Source organism: Cuculus canorus, chromosome Z (assembly GCF_017976375.1).
Source record: "Cuculus canorus isolate bCucCan1 chromosome Z, bCucCan1.pri, whole genome shotgun sequence".
Taxonomy (NCBI): domain Eukaryota; kingdom Metazoa; phylum Chordata; class Aves; order Cuculiformes; family Cuculidae; genus Cuculus; species Cuculus canorus.
In genome coordinates, this window is record NC_071441.1 from 75,499,863 (window position 1) to 75,524,758 (window position 24,896).

Genomic DNA, 24,896 nt, shown 5'->3' on the forward strand with positions numbered 1-24,896 from the left:
CTTCAGGAAGGACTAATACAGCTGGCATCTTACTTGCTACATGTGTAATTCTAACAAAAGCAGTACTTCAAACTCTTCAAGGTACAATGGAAGTCTCAGTGCTCCCAAAACGAGGTTACAGTCAAACTTATTTTGGTAAGAGGAACATTGCTTCATATTCAAATAAAAGACTTCGTGGCTGGAGTATACTGAAATCCTGACCTTTGAGATCAAGTCCAACTGTACCTGTCCACTATTAAATCGTATCTATAAGCACTTAATCTACCCACTTTTTAAACCTCTCCAGGGATGGGGACTCCAACACCTCCCTGGGCAGCCTCTGCCAGGGCCTGAGAACCCTTTCAGTGAAGAATTTTTTCCTAACGTCCAATCTGAACCTGCCCTGTGCAACTTGAGGCCACTCCCTCTCATCCTACTGTCTGTCCCTTGGGAGAAGAGACCAACAACCACCTCTCCACAACCTCCTTTCAGGCAGTTGTACAGAGATAATATCTCCTCTCCGTCTCATTTTCTGCAGGCTAAAGAGCCCCAGTTCCCTCAGCTGCTCCTCGTACCACTTCTTGTTCTTCTCCAATTCACCAATCTCATTCCCTTTCTCTGGACATGCTCCAGCACCTCAATATCCTTCTTGTAGTGAGGGGCCCAAAACTTCTAGGCGCGCAGTGTTCAACTCCATGAATCTTGATTACTTGGCTTTGGCAGCACTAAAATGTCAAGCTCAGACAGGGCTAGTGACGAGAGGCAGTGATCAGAAGCCAGGCACACGTTACCCCAGTTGAAACTTAAGGCAGTAGTAGATACAGAGTTCTTCCAGCTTCATGATCCAGGTAAGCAGGTGGCTACCCATACTTTTAAGTATCTCTATTTGAGTATTACCTGCTTGGTAAGTGCTTCACGTAACAAATATCCCCATCAAAATAGAAAAAATCACTCCTGATTTGTAGTTGGGACATCACTACTTTGACTGGCAGGAGAGAAGAGGGATGAAGTCACATTCCTTATACACTATAGGCATTCCACATTAAGGTGCTTTAGCAGGCATGGGTCAAATTTTGAGGAACAGCGGAACAGTGTTGGGTCAGAAAGTCACTGGATTAAGAAAAAGGAGCAGGATAAAGTTACTCAAGAACTGCTGAAGGTGTCTCAATCAAATACAGGCAAGCAAACCAGTACCTGAAGGGGGCTACAAGAAAGCAGGGGAGGGACTTTTTACAAAGACTTGGAGTAAGAGGACCGGGGGAATGGGTATAAACTGGAGACGGGCAGATTCAGACTAGACATAAGGAGGAATTCCTTCATGCTGAGGGTGGGGAGGCACTGGCACAGGTTACCCAGGGAAGCTGTGGCTGCCCCATCCCTGGCGGTGTTCAAGGACAGGTCGGATGGGTCTTGGGCAGCCTGATCCAGTGGGAGGTGTCCCTGCCCATGGCAGGGGGTTGGAACTGGATGGACATTAAGGTCTCTTCCAACCAAACTATTCTATGATTCTGTGATTCTATGAGACACTTTGAATGCAGGCAATTCCCCTCGTTCCACTAAGCTGTAGCTGAAACAGTAATGGCAGGAGAGGATATTTTAGTGAAAGAAGTCAAAGAAAGTGACTTACACAGAGCAAGACAGCCTTGCACACCAGCAGCACCACAGACTATGTCTGCAGTGTCCTTGAACACCTCTTGCAAGCACACATCAAAATAGAAGTACAGGCAAGGTTATGACAATGTTCAAGGGAAGGCCATAACATCATCATAAATGAAAGAACACATACAGAAATCCATAGTAAGGAGAATACGGAACTAAGTCACCCACTGAGTCAAGTTACAACCTGCTCAGAAACACAATGGAGTCTTCCACCCAGACAAGTTGCTCTTATCTACCTGTTTCACAGGTGAAAGTAAACATCTGAGCTAGTGGGATATAATTTGATTGTGGTAGAAAAAAAGGAACTGCTTCAATAAACTCTATCTGGAGTAGAAGCCTGTATCATTAAACACACACAGGTACAGAATCTCCACCACAGCTGCATCAGAAACAATTTTAAGATCTAAACTGTATGTTTCCAACCACAAATATGCAGGACACTTGTACTTTTTTTTTAATGATGGAATCATTTTGTTGGAAAAGACCTTCAAGATCATCAAAACCAACCTGATCAGTCCACTGCTAAACCAGATCACCGAGCACTTCATCTACCGTCTTCTAAACACCTCCAAGGATGGTGGCTCCATCACCTCCCAGGGCAGCCTCTGCCAGCACCCGAGAACCCTTTTGGTGAAGAAATTTTTCCTTATGTCCAATCTGAACCTGCCCTGGAGCAACTTGAGGCCATTTCCTCTTGTCCTATCGCCTGTCACTTGGCAGAAGAAACCAACACCAACCTCCTCTCAGGGAGTTGTGGACAGTGATGAGGTCTCCCCTTAGCCTCTTCTCTAGGCTAAACAGCCCCAGATCCCTCAGCCGCTTTTCATAATCCTCCAGCCTCTTCCCCATTTCTGCTCCCCTTCTCTGGACGTGCTCCAGCTCCTCAATGTTCCTTTTATAGTGAGGGGAGCAAAACTGGACACAGGATTCAAGATAAGACCTCATCAGTGCTGAGTACAAGGGCAGAAACACCTCCCTGGTCCCGTTTGCCATGCTGTTTCTGATCCAGGCCAAGGGGCCATTGGCCTTCTTGGCCACCTGGGCCACTGCTGGCTCATTTTCAGCTGCTGTCAACCAACACCCTCTGGTCCTTCTCCTCCAGGCAGCTTCCCAGCTGCTCTTCCCCAAGCCTGGAGCTGCATGGGGTTGTTGTGTCCCAAGTGCAGGACCCGGCACTTGGCCCTGTTGAACCTCACACCATGGATTTGGGTTGACTGGAATGATTCCTAACCTTCTACAGAGAACATACGTAACAATTAATAAAAAAAAAAAACAAACAACCCCACAACCATCATGAGAATTAAAACTTTTATTAGTGTATTCACATATTAGGCAAATGCAACACGCATGAAGCTTATTTCTTAGGTTCACAAGTTCTACCAATATATTAGTCTACTGGTAAAACTAGCACAAACTGGTAACTGCTTTGCCAATTTTTTTAAAGGTGTCCGGCCCATTCTTTTTCAAGGCTTGATTTTTGGTATTGCTTCTATGCCCTAGTCTTTATGGCATAAAAATATCCATCACTACCATCAATTCAGTCGACTGATTAAAAGCTGTAACACTGGCCACATTTTTGTTTCTCAAAGCTAAGTCATCACTAGCTGTACTTACAAAGTACAAGACTAGTGTAATGGATGAAACGACGGGAAAAAACAGACAAAGGCAATCCTGCTACTGCCACAAGAACAAAAGAATGACAGACAGCTAGATCACAAGATTGTTAGTAAGTTGTATATTTTTTCAAGTCAGAATAACCCTCCTATACAGTTTCCCAACCCTTCCCCAACCCAGACTTATCTGTAGAGAATATATTTCAGAATATTTTCAATATGGTGCAGCTGTAGTGTCCAAGGGTTCACAATAACATGCACTGTCATGAAGAACCTAGTAGTCCTCCTTCACTGGTCATACCTCAGCAACCACTATCCTAGAGGTTTTGCAGAAGCAACTACTTTTAATAACAAGGCCTGTTATGACATATCGAATGCGTAGGATCTGGTGTGTAAGTAAGCTGTAGGAAGCCACTCAGATCAGAAATATAATCTTAAGAAGCTGCATCTATTTAAAACCTATAAGAAAGAGTCTAGTTTACCCCGTGAAAGGATTTTTTTCCAAGGTATTTGGCTCCAAAAATTAAAAAAAATATAAAAAAATCATCATTTTTAGGGACATCTGTTCAATGAAAATATACCGATGTAAGGGGTAAGCCAATAACCTTGTGTATTTAAATCCAGTATTCAGTGCTACAGTAAATTCTCATTCCATGAGAAAAAAATACTGATTTCAATGATTCAAGGTACAAAAAAGTCCCAAATTATGTCAGTGCCAGCAATATTGCTGGCAACAGATGCTTCAATTCAGATGGGTAGGGAAAAGTAGACTCATGGTGTGATGGATATTTGGAATTTATAATATGAATTCATTTTAGGCCCCATTAAGCATATAAAGTGTCTTAAGATTTCACGGATGAGTCTCAAGACATTTCTTTCCCTTCCAATGGAGGGATTTTCTTTTTCTTTAAGAAGGCAGGAAAAAGTTAAGCTTTTCTACAAGGAAAGTCTGCTTTTTATGTTTAGGACAACAACTCGAAAACCTGCTTATATAAAAAAATATAAAAGAATAAAGGAGTAGAGTCTTGGAATTTCATGAGAGGTTTGCCCCAATCAAAAAAACAAACAAGTATTTATGGGAACTAAAATGTAGAACAGCACAATACCGTGATATCTGAGATCATTATACATTACCTGTACATATACTTAGCTATTCATGTTATTGATAAACCATTAGGACACTCAATTATATACCCAGTAAAAACACCATTAAGAGTCTTTAGAACTGACCCTTCTTCTTTCTGAAGAAGGCATTTCTATACACTAAATTTTCATCTAGTATCAGAGTATAGGAAACAGAATCCACAAGGTGCTTTAATTGATGAGACCTCAAGTGCTGTTTTTCTCTTTTTTTTTTTTTCTTTTTTTTTTTAAAAAACCTTTTTGGATAGTAAACAGTTCATGGGGACCACACACAAATACTACGACAGACGAGCTGTTATATTAAGTCTGTTGATCGGACTCGATATTTAGCCCACTGGTAATGGAGGAATGAGTTTTACGACATGCTGGAGCAGCGTACTGAAGGGGAGCCCATCTGAGTCAATACTTTGTCCAGCCATTGTAGAGGTCCATTCAGATGAAGTTCAATCCAGCAAGGAGTGCTTGTTACTGTTTGCCGTCTAAAAATAAAGAATAATAGGAAAGTCAGAAAGCAGCTTTGGCTGCCATAAAGTTCTCCATTATACGATCAAATACGTTTCCATCCATATCTACTACACAAAGATAAAAATCTGCAACCACTATCATAACTGCTACTAGGATCTTCTCCAGACAGTCTTTGAAGAAAAAAAAAGAAACACCCAACAAAGAAATCCAAACCATCCCATCATAAGACACATCAATAATTACATGCTTATCCATAATACACTGAGAACACTCCGCTCTGGAAAATAAGATAAGAACTGTAGCATTTGCTTCAAGTGCCACACCAACAGCCTGACTTCAAAACAGAAACTCAAACCCAAAGATGATACAATCAGTGTGGTGTTCAAACCACGAAGTTGTGCGCAGCTGCATCTCAAACAGTTTGTGTGCATAACTGTATTTGAATTTTGTAGACAACTATTGAGAAACATGGAATAGAAACACTAGGCTCTGCATTGTCAGTGTGGCCAAACAGCACAATACCCTGGTGATCAAAGGCCTGGCTTGTTGGAGCACTTGACAAGATAAATGTAGAAGGAAACTCTAGATGTTGTCAGAAACACTATGTCAAAATACAGTTTGTGGTCACAGTGTGCTAACTCATACTGTCTCAAAGGAACACCAAACTATCTGTGATTTCCTGTAATCTTATACTTCTACATATGTTTTGTACTGCAGCATCCTCACTCAAAAGACTTAAGTAGAAATTTTCCAGGTCTTCTATATAAACTTGCCTAGAATTTTACAACGGAGAAGTCCTTAATTATCATAGAATGGTTTGGGCTGGAAGTGACCTTAAAGCCCACCCAGTTCCAACTCTCCTGCCTTGGGCAGGGACACCTCCCACTGGATCAGGTTGATCAAAGGCCCATCTGACCTGGCCTTCAACACCTCCAGGGATGGGGAATTCACTTTCCCAGGCAACCTGTGCCAGGGCCTCACCACACTCAGGGTGAACAATTCCCTTCTAATGTCTACACTACATCTTCCCCCTTCCAATTTAAAGCCATTCCTTCTTGTCCTGCTACTCCATGTCCCTGTAAAAAAGCCCCTTCCAGCTATTCTAGAGCCGCTGAAGCTAAGAAGCCACCTGCTCTAAGGTCTTACTGAAGCCTTCTCCAGGCTGAACAACCTCAACCCTCTCAGCCTGTCCTTGTATGGGAGGTGCTTCAGCCCTTGGATCATCTTCATGGCCTCCTCTGGACCCATTCCAACAGTTCCACAGCCTTCTTATGGTGTGGATTCCAAAACTGGACATAATATCCCAGGTGGGATCTCACAATATAGAAAGCCTTAGCCTTAGTGAAGCTGAAGGGCTGCCAGCCATAAAAGCTTCATTCACTCTGCCATATCCTTGATCGAGAGATCTGTTATTCAAAAAATCTTCCTTCTCATCTCCAAAATAAAGAAGTCAGCATTGGACATACTTCGACTGAGAAATCCTGTTATTTCACTGTACCAACGCCAGTCATGGGAGTTTTCCCAGCCAGACTGGTAAGACTACCATTGCTAAGCCAGTTTTTTCCCAGTAATTCTAGCTATCCCAAAGTCAAAGCAAGGAGGCATTTAGATTCAAAGGCAGCAGATCAGTCAGACACAAACCCAGCCCCTTCATTTTTACTGTTGGCACTACAACCTTGCGCTCTGAGTAAATCTGTTTGTATAAACAAGAGGAACTGAAAAGGCAGAAAGATTAAACCAGCGAGAAGATGGATTTCAAAAGCTGCCAGTGGTTTCACAATTTCTGGGAGAAGAAAGCAGCTGGTGTCTGTGCTCTCTCGGCACTCTAAAAAACATTGTTATCTTAGCTCCACATGCCCATGCTGAAACCAAGCGAGCCAGTAAAAGAACAATCTAACCCACAGGAAACAATTCCATTTAGTCTCGAATCCTCTCTGAAAGAAGGAATTTCATTATTCCACCGCTGTCAATTCCCCTACAAGGTGTTCCACAACACATTTCCTCAAAATTCTACAACTGGTTTGTTCAACAGCCCAGGCTTTGCACTACACTGGCAGAAGTTAATCAAAAAAGTGACAATCATTTTTAGCAGCCGTCTTGGAAGTGAAAACTCAGCCTCTTCCACTCACAGATTTCCAGTCCACGCACAACTAAGTCTCTTCACTCCAATTATCTGTACTTAGCTTTCTTCAGAATACAACCCTAGGCTTGGATAGCTCTGTGTCAATGAGAACTCATCTGCTGATCTGAACCTCCACCACCCCTCCACTTCAAACCAATGCATATCCAGCAAAACACTATACGCTGTTTTACCTAGCAAGCTTATAAAATCAACCACTTTGCCGCATCTGCATGTTTATGCATGCGTGGTATATGCCTAAAACATGATTAAGGCTTTGTCTTTACCCAAGCCTGGCCCGTGAAAAACATTTTTGGCATAGTAATGAAGCACAAAAGTTCCAACAAGATGGATTTTAGAGTGTTTCCTGGTCTATTTTGACAATTCAAACTAAATCCAGTTGCAGTCAAAGTTGTGTTTGCAAGAGCAACCTCTTTTTGCTTTAATTACAACCGCAGTAAAACTTTTTAGTTGTAGAAATAAAGGTTTTGTGCATCAATAATTTACTGGCACCATCTTAAACACAGACACAAAGAAACCAGTTCAGCAATCAGTTTCTGTGCTGTTCCAGCAGTGTCTCCATTGAAATTTTTTCAACCCTATGGTCTCTGGAGGGTTTATAGACTAATAACAATCAACATTCTCCCTCCTGAGAAGTAACTTTACCAAAAGCCTCCTGCTGTTTTAACCCAGCACTTACACTCCATCCACTTCAAGCTGCCTCCACATAATCTGACTGATTAAGCCTTTCTTCTGTTCCAATTTGAATCTTGTATCTAATTATGCTTAAGTGTATACATACTCCTTTAGAGCCAAACCCAACAGTTCTTTAAACCCGAGCCAGATTCCTTCTTGTGTTCCTCTTACCAACAAAGACGTACCAATTTATTCCATTACTCTAATTTCTCGTTTCATCGAATTAGCTTTTACAAAATCAGGTTCATTTAAGCCAGTAAGCCTCCCCCACATATTGATGCTTCTATTTACATATATAGATTTCAAGAGCAGATAAAAGAGTCAACCCCCCAGGATCCACAATGGGAGCTGCATGTCATTATTCCACTTCAGAAGTCATACAGACTTCAGAAAATCATTATATATTGCAACGCAGTATTGGTTCATAGACTTCCACGCTTTCAGTGGACAATTTCTAGAGAGGTTTAAGGGATTTGTTTAAAACCACATCTCTAGCTCTCAAAAATCATGAAATCCTTAATGCTGCTCAGTTAGAAGTTCATTCTTTTTCCTTCCATATTCTACATTAAAAACAATCACTGTCCTCATCTACGGCCCATAGTTTGCACTGATACGAGAATACAACTGGAACATATTCAAAACCAGAAAGAAGACTACATTTTCACCACACAGGGTCATCTTATTCCTGCAAAGTTTTTTTCCACAAGTTCAAAAATATCCAACATTCCCCTTAAATGAGTGTTCTCCAGCTGTCTTGTTCTGCACTCCAAGTGACTCAAATTCTTTCTATGAGATACTGTCAACTGCATCCAGCAGAGCAACACAATGATGAACTCATCATATTCCATAAAGAACACTGAGACCAAAATGAGTGCACAACTAACAAAAAGCACATAATCTCATAGCACAACCTGTGAAACCTCTCTAAGTGTTGCCAGTGAGTTCACCACCATATGCAAGCAAGTTGGACCAAGCGAGGAAAGGAAACATTCCTTGCACACTAGCCGGCTTCAACGCAACAGTTAAACCAGTTTACTTGGCTTCATGTCTTAGGAGCTCTACAGCTAAGGTGGAGAAAAATGAAAATATGGGTAAACTTGCAGACAGCATAACTACAGTGGTGGTAAGAAGCCTGTACACACGGCTTTCAAGCTATACAGAAACACTATATTAGTGAGTGAAGAAAAATTATTTACTCTGAATACAAAAGCAAGGGTTTTTTTTCTTACCTGTATTCAGCTCCCCATCCTTTAACAAAACTCATTCTTATGGTACACATTCTAGTAAGCTGATAAACTGCTTCAAAACCCTGATTCACAGATTGAGCCAGAAGAGCAGCAAATTCTTGGTTATTAAAGATTTTTAGATTGCATCCTATAAAGAAAAAAATAAGTCACAGGATCATAGAACCATTTGGTTGGAAAAGACCTTTGAGATCATCAAAAACAACTGTACCTATCCACTACCGAACCATATCCCTGAGCACCTCATCTGGCCATCTTTTAAACACCTCCAGGGATGAGAACTCTATCACCTCCCTGAGAACCCTTTCGGTGAAATTTTACCTGATGTCTAATCTAAACCCGTCCTGACACAACTTGAGGCCATTTCCTCTCATTCTATCACCTGTCACTTGGCAGAAGAGACCAGCACCCACTTCACCACAATCTCCTTTCAGGCAGTTGCAGACAATGATGTCTCCCCTCTGCCTCCTCTTCTCCAGGCTAAACAACCCCAGTTCCCTCAGCCACTCCTCGTAACCCTTGTTCTGCAGACCCCTCCCCAGCTCCATTCCCTTCTCTGGATGTGCTACAGCTCCTCGACATCCTGCTCGTAGTTAGGGGCCCAAAAATAAACACAGGATTCAAGGTGTAGCCTCACCACCACCAAGTACAGGGACACAATCACTTCCCTGGTCCTGCTGGCCATACTGTTTCTGATACAGGCTAGGATGCCACTGGCCTTCTTGGCCACGTAGGCCACATTCAGTCACTGTTACCCAACACCCCCAGATCCTCCTCTGCCAGGCAGCTTGCCACCCACTCTCATTCAAGCCTGGAACGCTGAAGTGGGTTGTTGTGTCCCAAGTGCAGGACTTGGCACTTGGCCTTGTTGAACCTCTTCCTGTTGGTCTCACTCATCAATCCACCCTGTCCAGAACCCTCTGCAGAGCCTCCCTACCCTCAAGCAGATCAACACTTCTCCTCCCAGCTTAGTATCATCCACAAACCGGCTAAGGGTGCACTCAATCCTCTCATCCAGATCATCGATAAACATATTGAACAGAACTGGACTCAACATTGAGCCCTAGGAACATGGCCTGTGACGGGCCCTGGACTGGATTTAACTCCATCTCCCTTGGCCCTTTGGGCCTGGCCATACACCCAGTTCTTTATTCAGCAGAGGGTTTGCCTGTCCAGGCCAACAGCAGCCAGTTTCTCAAGCAGAATACTGTGAGAAACAGTGTTAAAGGCTTTACTAAAGTCCAGGTATACCACACCCACAGCTTCTCCCTCATCCACTAAATGTGTAACCTAGGCATAGAAGGAGATCAGGTTAGTTTGGCAGGACCTGTCTTTCATAAACCCATGCTCACTGGACCTGATCACCTGGTAGTCCTGCGGTTGTCAAAAGGGTACAATCAATGAATACTTGCATTTGCTGCACAGAAGCCCGAAACCATGAAGAAACTATCAAAAGGAAAGGAAATGTCATCCAGGGAATACAGGCATGGCATATTTTCACACAAGACCCTTGGAAGGCTACTAACCTGGTGGGATTTTGCACACAGTCGCAGGATGCCAGCCATATCTTTGATTACAGTTAGGGCTCTGAACAAAAATCGCACTATCGCTTAGGCACTCAGCAAAAACTTCTCCACCGATGTAATAGAGACGTACTCCCCTTCCTGTAGCAAAATTCAAAAGTAACTCTAGTTATGATACGACTTGAACACATTAACAAACAAGGCAGTATTTTGCTTCCCTGAAGGCTGAGTTTTTTCTTTACAACAAAAGTAAAGTATCTACAGGACCATGCCGCTGGCCTGATAGCTATAGCAGAAGTGAAACACAATTAATTTGCATTTTCTTCCCCACACATAATATCTGAAGGAGAAGCATGATAATTTTCAGTCAAGATTGAGACAGAATTTTCAAACCATGTCACAGCCTGTAACCAATTCCAAGTTGGGAAGTAACGTTCATCACTAAATGGCTGTATATGTAGTAAACAATATTCTTTACTAATCATCAGAAAGAAAATCTTGACCATGTTGAAAACAGGTCACTATCTCAATGGCAGTTTTTCCCCTTTCAAAAAAGAATTTAAAAAGTACTACCTGTGTCCATTCTAAATTTTATAAGTTGGAATAAACTTAGCAACATGTTAATATTTTGTAATTAAAGCTTAGATTTCAATTATAAGCAACTACCCAGGGCAGAGTGGTCCAATGAGGAGCCTGAAAGCCAAAAGCCTGTCCCTCGGGATGATTTGGCGCATCGTCTAATTTCCAGAAGGGGGAGAACAGCAACAGGAGCAATAGAAATCCCATAAAGCTGCATTGCTTCCTCCTGTACCGCACTCCTCCTGACAGCTGCTGCTCCTGACTTCGTAACTACTGACTGAGGAAAGGCAGCTCCTTTCAGCTCCAGCTACCACTACATCTCTTCCCAATCACAGCTGGCTGTGCTAGCAGAAGCTGCTGCATTCCTCCCTTATTTCAGAAATGGTGACCTCTATGTGCTTCTACTTCTGTCCTTAGCAAGGGAGACTAAGTTCACCTTGGTGTGCCTTGAGAGAGGTGTTGGCTGACTGCACAAGGGTGAAAGAATCCCAACACGCAGATCTACCCATCTTACCTGTATCGTTCTGGATAATTTAATGGCTAAAAGGAAATTAAATAGTTAAGAGATCAGAGACTTTTACCTATGTGTCGCCTTGTCATTTCCACTGTAGCATTTCTGTTGACGTTGGAAAGCAGACCTAGACAAAATCGTTCTGAATTTGATGGATCTGTAAAGCCGTCTACAGTCAGGGAAGGTTGTGAGGCATGGAAGGTTTCTCCCACTCTTTGATTCAATTCATAATATGCTATCGAACACCAAAACGCAGGCTCCGAGTAAGTAACTGGTTGCAAGTCTAAAGGAAATTGAAAAAAAAACCCTTCAGCCTAACACAGAATTTGAGGCTGAAAAGAAGTCTACCTATCCCGTTATTCATCTCTTCCAAAAATGACAGCATTAATCTCCTGAAACTACTCACACTATATTTTACTTGCCTTCATTTTTACCTTCCCAGCAAAAAGAAAAGAATTTAATATTCCACACAAAGGAAACAGGAGGAGGAGAAGAGGTGATCTAACCTAACTACAGCACATGTCATTCAGTACTTGCATTCTGCTCGGCAAAATGATTACGCTAATGTTACTGTGGGTGCCAGATGTTGAGGCATTTCTGCTGCCTTTCTGTAACTTGCAAACATTCTGGTGATGTTAAAAGAAAAGATTAAACTACCAAACACTGAACCACACAAAGGAAAAAATATTAATACGGAAATTATGTTCTCCTGTGTAAAACCAGACCTTACACTGTTTGTTTATGTTAAAGCAGCTCTAAGCTCCTTACACTCTTCCCTACCAGAGTTCGGTATCTTCTCTCTGGATCTCCAGCTTTTCCTGTACAGCCTCCCTTTTTTACCCACTGCAATTACTTAAGTGTTTTGACCAGCATTTTCCTGTCACATCTTATTCCATTCTTAATGGAAACCCAAGGGAATCTGATCTCCCTGAGGCATTTATACAGACACATGGCAGTGGCACCTGATCAAAGCAGGTGGGCAACTGATGTGGGAGCAAGAACTGCATTGTGGTCACAGTTCACAGTACATGAGAAGAGCAGAACACACACACAAGGGAGGCAGCAAGTCTGGGCAGCACTATGGATAGGCTACATCTTTTAAACTATTTGTTTTATAAATGCTTTTCTTGCACACACAGGCATATTGATCCTTCTCTTTACTAGACACTCAACAGTTACAAAAATACAGTAGTTATTAACAAGTTATTAACCCAGTCCTATTATGTTTATAATCAGGAAGCCAATCCAATAGTCTCCTGCTAATACATCTCTTACTTTTCAAAGTGCATTTTCATTTTTAATGTAATTATATACAAAAAGAGGAGTCATCACACATACAGAAACAATTAAGAGTACTTCCAGCTTACCCAGGCTATGATTGACTGGGGAGAGTGTACTAGGAGACAGCTCTGCAGGAGATCCTGTTGGAGCAATACAGATTATTTCAGAAAGAAGGATTCTTGTTATTTCAGATGGGTAGGCATAACTATTACCTAGATGTAGACTTACATTACAATTCTTCGGAATAAGAAACCTCAGAAACCCTACAACCAGTCTTCCAGCATATCACATGCTCATTCTGAATTAAGACTAAATTTAATTTTCCAGACTCCTAGGAATCTACCCCTTCTCGTAAGGACTCGATTAACATCTTAGTGTTGTATTTGGCAGATCCCTTACTTCATGTATACGCTGTGAACAAAACTTCATATACACCTTTCTCCAGAGAGAAGGCAGTGACTTCTTCCCAATTCAGGGAAAAAAGCTAAGAAGAAAGTGGATGAGACAATCAAGATGCTAGCTCTCCATTCTCAAAGGAGAGAGTTTATCTCTAGAAAAGAACAAGCAGGGCTTCCTCATTAGAGGAAATTATTCTTTCCTGGAAGGAGGAAGGAATAAGCTCAGAAAAACATGAACTCTCCACACAATTTTTGCAGTAGTAGGCAAAAAACACATAGAGACTTTGCATAGGAACATCCCTACAGTGACTGCTGACATCAGGCTTTTTTAATTAAGGTACAAAGAGTCAGAGAGTGGGGAAAAATTGCCATCCTTACAGAAAACAGTACAGTTGCTTCCAATTAACTGAAAAAGGTTGCTAACATTATCTAACCAAACACACTCATGTCTGCCAGCACAGAGCAGAGAGTTCTTATCCAGCACATTAACTGTGCTTTGTCCAAGAACAAGGCCAACCAGATTACCTAGAAACCCTTCATACAAAGGCCGAATGTTCCTATTCGCCCTAGAATAAGAACCTTCCATGCAAGAATTAATTTGAAACACGTCAGAAGTGATGAGTTGGTTGGAGTTAAGAGGCAGGTTCTCAAAATGCAGCACTTCTGCAGCTTGTTAAGGCAACAGACATTTTGTTTCAATTAACCTGCTTCCAGAAGGTAAAAGGTAGGGGTGGGCTGAAACCAGTAAGCCATTAACACCTATTTTAGGGCTTTCCCACGGAAGACTTAATTAGACCTGTAAGCTTTTGTTATGAAACATTCTTAAGGTGGCACAAAATTTTTTAAAAGCATTGCTCTAGCAAAACTTTCTTTGCAGAAGGCAAAGTGATATTTTAAACAGAAAACACCAGGTTGTACTGATGGCTACCGCCATCATTGTTCAGACTTAATTCATGTCACTATGCAGGGGGAGCACAATCTGTGATTCCAGATCTTCAAACAGTGAAAAAACAAGATGTTACCTGTATCCATGCTTTGGTTCAACTGCTGGTCACTTGTTTCTCCATCTTCACTGATGTATCCCGGAGGTGGTGTTTCTGTTAACAAGAAAAATCCATGTATTGGTTCAGTGACTGGGGAAATTTGTAAGACTTAGCACTTGACGTTTTCGTCCACAGGTCTTCCTGATAACTGAACACTGAATTAGAACTTCATTTTGCTGTCTCTTTTTCCTTCCGGTGGGACTTCAAACCCATTACCTGCCTTAGTGTCTATGTGAAATCTATCATCTCTTCTATACAAGCCAATTATTCAAGCGTTACACAATTAGCATATAATCTTTGTTTGTTCCATTTAGGATATGATACTTTCACTAAATGAGTAACAATTTTGCAATTGTGATCAACAGCTTTCACATTTAGTAGAAGTACAAAGGAAAAAAAATTATCTGGTGACTTCTACAGGGAAAAAAATGTGAGGTGTTGTAAAGCCCATCAGATCAGCCATCCTCCCACGCCTTACCAAAGCTGCTAGATTTAAAGGTTATTTTTCACTTCAGTCCACAAATTTATTTTACTTCAGTACCCAACAGTTGATTTCACTCATTAATGATGTCAGTTTATGTCAGAGCACGGGAATGATAACTACATTATCTAAGTAGTTACACTAGACAGGCTCTATATCATCACTGTTACTTCTAAGCTCTGTTAAAACAATCAGTCTTTTAACTGTCTTTGATTAAAGATTAGGTTTCACAGACGCAAGGAAACTCCTAACAAGTTTGATGCATTCTGATACTGTGTCTAATTCCACAGAAATATCTTCAAACCACAGGCTGTTCCTTTTCTCCACTGAAAATATACTTTGTCATATAGATAATGAGTTAACCAACTGCCTTTCAGGAAATAATTTTCTTTGAATGGGGCAAATGTCTTCCTTTATATTAAAGGCAAACCCTGGATTTCTTTAGTGGAAGTGTTTGAAGTTAAATATCTTTACAATTGCCTTAGAATTGTCTGTGAGACATCTGAGAGATTAAACACATTTAATTACATTATTACCAAGCAGCAGAAATCCAAAGATAAAGACTTTTTCTCAAGAATTAAAATCAAATTATATCCAATTTCATGTCTGAGATTTAGAGCAATACAGCAAGATCAGAAGGAAGTCAGCGAGAGGAAACTAGATTAAGTCAGTTGATTAAATAAAAATGAACTGCAAGAATTGTACCTTTGGTTCATTCCGTAAAACTAAAAATAGATGTGATAAAATTCAAGTGAGCATTTACAAGGGAGATTAAAGGAAATCTTGTTTTGAACATGTTTATAGAATTCAGTGTAATGAGGTGGACTCCACCCATCTCCAAAGCTTAGAGTTAAGCGCACAGCCATGGTAAAAGGTCAATAACCATTTCCAATCCAACCCACGCCTCCTGTTTCCAGTTGCTAATGTAGGCTCTTTGGCACAAGTTATTTTCCATATCTCATCTCTGAACAGAGAAAAATTTCCTCCACCTATTACTATTAATACAGTTCCAGGGTCAGAGGCTGAGCAACACCACAGCTGGTAATGCAGACTCAAGCACGGCACTGAAAATTTTCAGCCAAGCTTGAATACTACCAGAAGTTTGGACAATGCAGCTCAGTGCATCCATAACCTGAATGGGAACACACAGCCCCAAAGCGGCTCCCGCACCTTCACGATCACCATCTTCCCACATGCAAGCAAACCCAACCTGTGTGCTACCAAGTGCCAAGACACCACTGTGTTGCAAAACCAGCACAGGCATTGGCCTGATTGACTGCTAAAGACAGTGGCTCTCAGAAGCTGGCTGAAAAAGAGATGCAAGACAACTCTATAGCTCTCTGAAAGGAGGCTGTACCAAGGCAGGTGCTGGTCTCTTCTCCCAGGTAACAAGTGACAGGATGAGAGGAAATGGTCTCAAGTTGTGCCAGAGGAGGTTTATATTGGATATTGGTAAAAATGTCTTCATTGAAAGAGTGGTGAATCACTGGAAGACTCTGCCCTGGGCAGCGGTGGAGTCACCATCCCTGGAGGGGTTAAAAAAACATCTGGACATGTCACTTCAGGACGTGGTTTAGCAGGCATGGTGGGCTTGGGCTGATGGTCGGACTGGATGAGCTTAAAGGCATTTTCCAACTTCGATCACTGTCTGATTCTAAAATTTACCAGAACTTAGCTAAGTACTGAATATCACGTTAGCAAGGTCAGATAAGGTAAAATGCCATCATATGACCACAATATGAGGGTGTCAGTGACGAAGAGGTTTGCTTGGCTGCATAAACATTTGAAGATTATGTCAGTATCCGCAATCACCTTGAACAGACTTCCTGCAGATAACTACCTAGTGGCTTTAGCTAATTTCTACAGTATTGAACTTTCAAATGGTGGCTTTCCAGTCAGTTTTTGAAACAATCATAGAACTGTTTGGTTGGAAAAGACCTTTGAGATCATCAAAAACAACCGCACCCGTCCATCCCAGAAACATATCCCTGAGCACTTCATCTGCCTGTCCATCTTTTAAACACCTCCAGGAATGGTGACTCCACCACCTCCCTGGGCAGCCTCTGCCAGAGCCTGAGAACCCTTTTGGTGAAGAAATTTGTCCTGATACCCAATCTGAACCTGGTGCAACTTGAGATCATTTCCTCTTGTCCCATTGCCTGTCACTTGGGAGAAGAGGCCAACACCCACCTCACTAAAACTTCCTTTCAAGGAGCCTTAGACAGTATCCCCTCAGACTCCTCTTCTCCAGGGTGAAGAACCCCAGCTCCTGCAGCCACCTCTCATAAGACTTGTTCTCTAGACCCTTCCCAAGCTTTGCTGCCCTCCTCTGCACACGTTCTAGCACCTCAATGTCCTTCAATGTTGGCTAGTGTCATTGAAAGCTGTCAAGATTAAGTAAAAAACATAAATTAACACCAACTTCTAGCACGTTAAATTGTTCTCCAAAGACCTACTGTCCCTAGGTGTCAAAAAACATGGCACAAATCAAACAGACGAGATCAAATTAATTCATATGTTTTTGATGCCATTTCAACTAGTGGGTACATTTAAAGAAAACACAAGCAATAACCTCTTTAAAACACATAGATACAATTTGCTCATTGCACATATGCGCAGCTCTGTGGAAAGAAACTTGAGGTTGCTGATTGATGAGAAGCTCAACATAAGTCAATAATGTTTGCTCACAGCCCAGACTGCCAAACATGTCCTGGACTGCATCAAAAGCAGCGTGGCCAGCAGCATGAGGGAGAGGATTCTCCTCCTCTACTCCACTGTCATGAGACCCCACCTGGAGTCCTGTGTCCAGCTCTGGAATCCCCAACATAAGAAGGATGTGGAACTGTTAGACGGGGTTCAGAGGAGGTCACGAAGACAATCTGAGGGCTGGAGCACATCCCATACAAGGTCAGGCTGAGAGAGTTGGGCTTGTTCAGCCTGGAGAAGGAAGAGAAGGCTCCAAAGAGAACTTATAGCTACCTTCCAGTACCTGAAGGGGCTCCAGGAAAGCTGAGGAGGGACTCTGTGAAAGTCCCAGAGTGATGGGACAAGCGGAAATGGCTTTAAATGGGAAGGCGGAAGATTATGATTAGACATTAGAAAGAAATTCTTCACGGTGAGGGGGGTGAGGCCCTGGCCCGGGCTGCCGAGAGAAGTCATGGATAGCCTCTCCCTGGAGGTGTTTAAGGCCAGGTTGGGAGGTGTCCCTGCCTATGGCAGGGGCTTCGAACTGGATAGGTTTTAAGGTCCCTGCCAACCCAAATCATTTAATGATATCTGAGTTTCAATGCAGTCCTCTTATTCCTAATCAGAGTCCACACCTGAATTTTCAACTGGTTCTCAACATAGTTGCTTTAAAGATTCATAAGAAAACTTGAGCTTTGCTTGGTTTTTACACTCCAGGCAACCTCCTGAAACGACAGGAAGCAGGAAATTGGGGCAGGAAACAAAGGTCACCCATTTTACGTTGTAACAGGGGTACAGGCTTTTGGGTGCACTGTGGCAGCTTAGTCTTAGTTATTATTTGTAGTGGGGAAGAGGCAAAAGGGAGGAGAAGAAATTTTAAGAGTTCAATATAGTTAGGTTATTCTTTCGTACTAGAAAGATCATACAGCATGTACACAACTATAACAAATATACAAAGCAGACCTTGATCAACTGCACTACAGATCAAAACACTTCAAGTCACTGGTCTGCTGTCTGAAGTTTTCCCCACATACTATGCTGAGCGCTGTGTGAGACTGAGCAGCCACTTGACTCCAATACTCTGTATGTTTCTAAAACAGGCTTAAAAGCATAAGGGAAGGTCTTCTTTGTACTCATTAGCATTTTTCAACCTTAAATAAGCTACTGAAACCATGTAAGCTATTGTGAAACCACAGCAATGTGGTTTCACACAATATCATGTTGTGCAAACAGCTGTGTTCAGGTATTTCCACTGGAATTAAAACAGTAAATCAACTAGATTAAATTTAATGGTACATCTTTCAATTACTTTGATCACTTAGGAGGGCATTATCATCACCTGGAGTCCCATGCCCAGCTCTGGAATCCCCAGCTTAAGAAGGATGGAGCAGGTCCAGAGGAGGCCACAAAGATGATCAGTAGGCTGGAGCACCTCTGCTACAAGGACAGGCTGAGAGAGTTGGGGTTGTTCAGCCGTCTCAGAGGAGAAGGCTTGGGGGAGACCTCAGAGCAGGTTCCAGTACTGAAAGGGGCTACAGGAAAGCTGGAGAGGGACTTATTACAAAGGCATGGAGTTATAGGATCAGGGAGAATGGCTCGAAGTTGGATGGGGAATGATTTAGATTAGACATTAGGAAGCAATTCGTCGTGCTGAGTATGGGGAGGCACTGGCAGAGGTTGCCCAGAGCAGTGGTGGCTGCCCCATCCCTGGAGCTGTTCAAGGCCAGGTTGGATGGGGCTTCGAGCAACCTCATCCAGTGGGAGACATCCCTGCCTACGGCATGGGGCTGGAACTGGATGAGATTTATGTTTCCTTCTAACCCAAACCATTCTACATTTCTATGATCTTTCCTCCAGCGGTGCAATCTTAAGTGAACTATTTGTGGTTGGAGTTAAGAAAATACCTGGTATGTAATTGCTCTGTGGTTCAATTCCAGCTGGAAAGTTAGTGTTTTCAGGAATGGAATGGGTATAGTCATCAAGAGGAGGAAGCTCCGTTAGAATCTCAGTGTGCCGTGGCACTAGTACAGGAGGCAAGACTGGAAAAGAAAAATTCAAAGCATTAGTAAGACTCTCAAAATACAGATTTCTGCAAGCTACAAGGTAAAAAAAAAAAAATAACACCTAGCAATTTCTTAACAGGCTTTAAAATTTTCTCTCAGTACTGCTAAGATTGCAACTGTACTCCTACTTAATAGGAAAACCATACTCTTGAGGTGGGTCTTGAGTCGGACCATTCTACATTAGCACACATAAGTCACCCCTGTTCTTATTTTCAGTCCAGACTGTACTTAGTCAGCTGGAAACTTCTAGCAGTACTGGAAGGGTTTATCAGGGCCGATCATCATCTTTGTAAAGATTGATGAGAAACCTGGTTTAGTGGAAGGCGTCCCAACCCATGGCAGGGCAGGAAGGACTGGATGATCTTTAGGGTCCCTTCCAACTGAAACCATTCTGTGCCCTACGATGTTCAAGTGCCTTTACTATTAAAAACTTCCCGGGGATGGTATTCTCAAAAGCTGTATCTCTGACAATACTCCTACAGAAAGTCAGACTCAGTCTTCCTACCTGGTGTCTCCACTCTCTGGTAGTGGTAAGGGTTTACACATACTTCATCCTTTTTAAGATTAAAAGCATATTCACAGTTTTCAATTGCTTTGAGTTCATGGTGACTGTGAAGATCTGGCCAGCGCCACAAACGACAGTATATAACATGCGGTAGTCCTTTACGATGAGATACCTGTAGACGGCCATCGAGAGATCTAGATGGGAAAGACGTGGAAAAGTATTTACAGACTGCATGCTGTCTCTCAACCGCTTAAGTAAAAGCGTACACACAAGGGATGGGTAGTTTGTTTATTCTCAGGATTCAGCAGACTGACACTGTTAGTGACATCTACTCTTGTTAAAAGGATTCAAATGTGATAAAAATGATGGTATCAAGCAGTGTCTTAAGATATTTTCAAGCTGCTCAAATTATTGCCAGTGAATTTAGAGTTCATTAAAAGCCCCTTAACCTCCAACCAAGTATTTAGGATGATTGCTTCATATACTTTCTTTTTAAATGCAGAAGATGCTTGTTAAATAAATAAATAAATTGGAAAAAAAAGAAGAGTAATCACACACTTAACAGTCCCTACCGTTGCTAAACCTCAAGGCTTTGCTGTGGCATGGATGCTTTATGGCTTTAAGCATAAGAATGCCCACAGGACTGCAAATAAGCCTATAAAGCAGTCAGCTGCCCCAGCGATCCACATGTCAGTATAACTGTAATGCAAAAAGCATCAATGCAGGTCTTGCGAGGGCTGTACAGTTTATCTTCTCAACTTCATCTGCCTTGCTACCAGCTGAAAAACGTTTTGCTAGTTTTAAGACAGACTGCATATGCTTACACAAATGCAGATGTTTATGATTGTTATGGGATGGGAGACAAACCTCAATACACAAATCAAGTAATGTGACATGGAAAAATAAAGACCCTGTTTAGAATTTGCCCACCATTAACTACTGAAGAACTGACAAACAATTCTTCAGTAGCTCACATCTGAGCCAATTAGCAAGATTTAACGGAAAGCTTGCAGCATACAAAGCAGTTTAAACACTTTGTAAGATTAGGTCTAATGAATTAAATATCCCAACTTTGTTAATATAAATACTAAATCACATTAGAGCTTGCATTTTAACAAGTCTTCCCATTCTTTCAATGGCACTGGTGTGAAAAAGGAATATTCCAGATTTAGAGTTTCATTGGTCAAAACATCAGCTGAGAACACTTGTATTTCTACACTGGCAAGCAAATATTTTAAAATGCTGTACCATGAGAGGCCTAGGAAGCATTTTAGTCTATTTTACAGCTAAAGCATCCCACTACAGACCCTCCAAAGCCAATCCCTCCCACAAGGTTTCTATGATGCGAGAGAGGGCAGAATATTCACCTGGTTTGTTCAGAGAAGCTGTAAAGGCCTGTTGTATCCCACTGATCTATCGTGTTTGGTGTACTCAGTCCCCAAATTTCAGAGCAAGTGCTGTGCATAAATTGAAAACAAAAACAAAAAATTGATATGAATATGGAACATGGTTATTCAAAACACCATGGTGTCAAACATGGAAAAATGTACAGAATACTTCCTTTCACATAGAAGATAGAGCATCATTAGACTTGCATTTAAACCGAGATCTCATGCTATATTTTCTATATGAAGGAGGCTATCAAAATGGAACACGTGATTCAAGGTAAATGATAATGTTTTCAAAAGGTGAACAAGTTCTCTGGTTTTAAGTAGTCAATACAGTAGTAATGTTCCTTAAAACAGGCAAAACTTCCTCAGCCTAGCTCTTCACAAAATTAAATTTTAAAGGGAGGTCTCTGGGCTGGGTTTTTTTGTTTTTGTTTGTTTTTAAACATAAGCTTCCCCAAAACTTCAAACAAAGGCCAAGTGCATCCAAAATCAAACATCACAATCTGACTTTCAGGTGCCATCCCTTAAGCATTAATCTTGTTCTCCACCCACATACTAGTTTGCTGCTTTTCCCAAAACAAGAAGACCTAGACCCTGAAGAAAAGCACATTGTAGCTGATGCTCCTGTTTTCTGTACTTTCCTTAATTAAAGAACTAAATATTCTTTTCCATTGCATACAAAACACAGACTGTTTAACACAGTTTTACTGCACAGTATTTTAAGGCTTAACTACAGAACAGCAAAACTTTAATTGCTAAATCAAGCAGGAGGAAAGGAGAGAGAATTAATTCTTTACCAAGCGGTTCAATGACAAGATCACAACAGTGAAGAAAAATGAGCCTTCAGTGACGGGCACAAACTAAAAGCAGTAGGTTTAAGTAAAGCAAGAAAACAGCATGAGCTTGCAAATGCACAGAAGACTTCCAGAACGACTTAACAAGCTCAGCTCTACCACAGACTTGCTCTGTGACCACTGAAGACCGACACATTTTACATATTTTACCTAAGTAACACACAACTAGGTTCTGCACCTTAGAAACTAACAGAATTTGTTTGACAAGCAACTTGCAGCTCCAATCCCGAACGACAAAGCCTGAAATTTGCCTGGCTGCTACATTACTTTTAGTTAACAGCCTCTGACAAGTTGCACCTGAGAGAACCCAAGCTCCCAAACAACCTCTTGAGTTTAAGTACAGGATTTGCTATTGAAATTTAAGCTCCTCTGCTTAGCTGATATGCTCACAAGTTTGGATTTGAGTGCTTATGGGAAGACAAGTGAGGTAGGTACTTTTATTTCTCCTCTCTACACTGGGAAAATTCACTAGTTTCATGAAACAAAAAAGGAGGCGATAAAGCATTGTATTGAAAAGCATTTTCAGTGCTGACAACCACCTCAGTTCCATGGTGACTTATAAAACATAACTGTAGACTACTGATGAAGGGAACGAATGGTTCTCATCCCCTTCTTGCCTTGTCCCACAAGGCTCATTTCCAGTGCCATCCCAGGGACGATGAAACATCCATTCAATTCAGTAGCAAACCAAACCAATGCACTGACCATCTGACTATTAATGTTTTGAGTTACTTTTCAGCCAGATCAGTTCTGTTCACTGTGGAGTTGCACAGGCCCTACAAAGGAGGAGTAAGACTGTTGTTTTTGGCAGCAACCTGCATTTATCACAAATAAAAATGTTAAGTAAAACATGGCCTTTGACAAGATCATGGACACAAGTAAAACCTTGTACTAGATAACTTTTTGTCAGCAGAGAGCCACAAGTGAAGGCACATTAAGCTCTTCAAGAATGCCAACTGCCCAGAACAAGTTATGCCCATCTCAGACACAAGCAGCATAACAGCTCTCCAGAAAGAAACCAGGCAGAAGAGAGATCCTGACCATCACCACATCAGTAGAGCCCGCAACTTCTCTTTTTCATATTTCTACAACAGCTCCAGGACAGAAGGCTGCCAGAAGCTGTGTAAGGACTGAAGTAGTTGCCTTGAAGACTCATGGGCAGCTTGTGGGACACCAGGGAATTTCCTTGCACTCTACTGTGTCCTTAAATACACACCACTACTACTACCGAGCCAGATCATCAGGCACATTAAATTAGAGGAACAATCAGCAGACACAAAGCCTGCTGCATATTAATTGACACAGTCAGCTCTGACAGCTTACTACCTTTGCGCAACGGATCCTCTATACAAAGCAGTGCTCAGAGGCGATGCTGTCACACTGATTACATGTTCCCAAAATGGCAGGGTGCATCACTAGTGTAAATGTGACAAGCCACGCAGCTGCAACACGAGACTTTTAAGATAACACACGCAAAAGTAAAATTTTATAGCCCTTGACAAGGCACGATGAACAGGAACAGTATTTTACATTGCTAACCTCTTCTCTCTATACATAATCGAACTATCAAAGCTGACAGCATATTCCATAACCCACAGGAAGACAGACAGTGACTGTGTGACAGAGCCACAGCTTGAAATGAAACTTGGAACACGTGGAAGAAGGGCAGCCGAGGAGATACAGAAAAAGCGATCTGTCAGAGCAAAACTGCTCCAATACTCAGCAGCTGACAAGATGTGCTGTCTTTCCAGGATGAAGGTCTGCTTAGAGCTCAGATTCATATCAATGTTCGACTGTCTCATCTATACTCGGACTATGCTCCAACTCCAGTAATCTGCAAGCAAACATTGAAAAGCCTGCAGGAAATCACCTCGTACGATCAATAAAGTCAGCTCAACACAGCTTTTACTGTGCACTGGAAGAAACATCTGAGGAAATAAAGTGGGCTCCCCACCCTCCTGCTTACACAAAAGATCCACTGCTTAAGAGGTGCAAGACCTTCCCCCACCACGTCAACCAAACAGTAAAACGGGGTTCTTAATATTCACACACACGCACAGCAGATCAGAATGAAATTCCTCACAACCCCAAAATGCATACTTCATCCACAGCGCTTCTCTGGAAGGCCACAGTACGTTCATTCACAGGCTGGTGACAGTCTGACAGAGGGCAGGGACACCTACTCATGCCAGAAATGTGGTGGCTGGAAAGAAGGTGACTGCATTCTGAAAGATGTATAAACAACCACTAAAACCATACAAAAGGGAGACAGGAGGCACAGGCTTTTTAGTAATGCATAACTACTGTCCTCCTCCTCCCTGCTCCTCCCAAAACAGGAGGCATTCTCTCTCAAAGCTACCTTTCTGAAGCTTTCTAAACCCCTTGTGATGTGAAGAGTCCTTCTATGCCTTAGTCCATAAAGTATTTAGAAGAATCAAGGAATAACAACTGTACTCATAAGTTAAGTCTTGTCTGGAAACATTCCCAGGCCCTGGAACGCGATCATGTATTCTAGAAAGCAACTAGGACATTCCCCAGCACCGGGCCGTGCCAATTACTGCTCTTCCACACAATTCCCAGGTTTGTGAGTCGCATGCCATCAGGACCACTCACAGTGGGCAGTTAACATGCAGCCACCCTGCTTTGATAGCTAAGAGTTTAAGA

General features: G+C 42.0%; 1 protein-coding gene across 3 annotated transcripts in view; it reads right to left on the reverse strand.

Annotated features, from left to right (window-relative positions):
- Window positions 1-2,928: 2,928 nt before the first annotated feature.
- SMAD2 (SMAD family member 2) overlaps window positions 2,929-24,896 on the reverse strand; it is a 57,054-nt gene continuing 35,086 nt past the window's right edge. For 2 of the 3 annotated variants that reach the window (XM_054054430.1, XM_054054429.1), the window contains exons 3-11: window positions 21,355-21,444; window positions 19,988-20,181; window positions 19,324-19,458; window positions 14,233-14,307; window positions 12,899-12,952; window positions 11,602-11,814; window positions 10,445-10,582; window positions 8,904-9,048; window positions 2,929-4,873 (exon numbers count right to left, since the gene is read on the reverse strand). In XM_054054430.1, the coding sequence (XP_053910405.1) occupies window positions 4,750-4,873; window positions 8,904-9,048; window positions 10,445-10,582; window positions 11,602-11,814; window positions 12,899-12,952; window positions 14,233-14,307; window positions 19,324-19,458; window positions 19,988-20,181; window positions 21,355-21,444 (1,168 nt within the window). In that variant the 3' untranslated portion in view covers window positions 2,929-4,749. The remainder of the gene's footprint in view (window positions 4,874-8,903; window positions 9,049-10,444; window positions 10,583-11,601; window positions 11,815-12,898; window positions 12,953-14,232; window positions 14,308-19,323; window positions 19,459-19,987; window positions 20,182-21,354; window positions 21,445-24,896) is intronic. The other variant, XM_054054431.1, reaches the window with a different exon arrangement.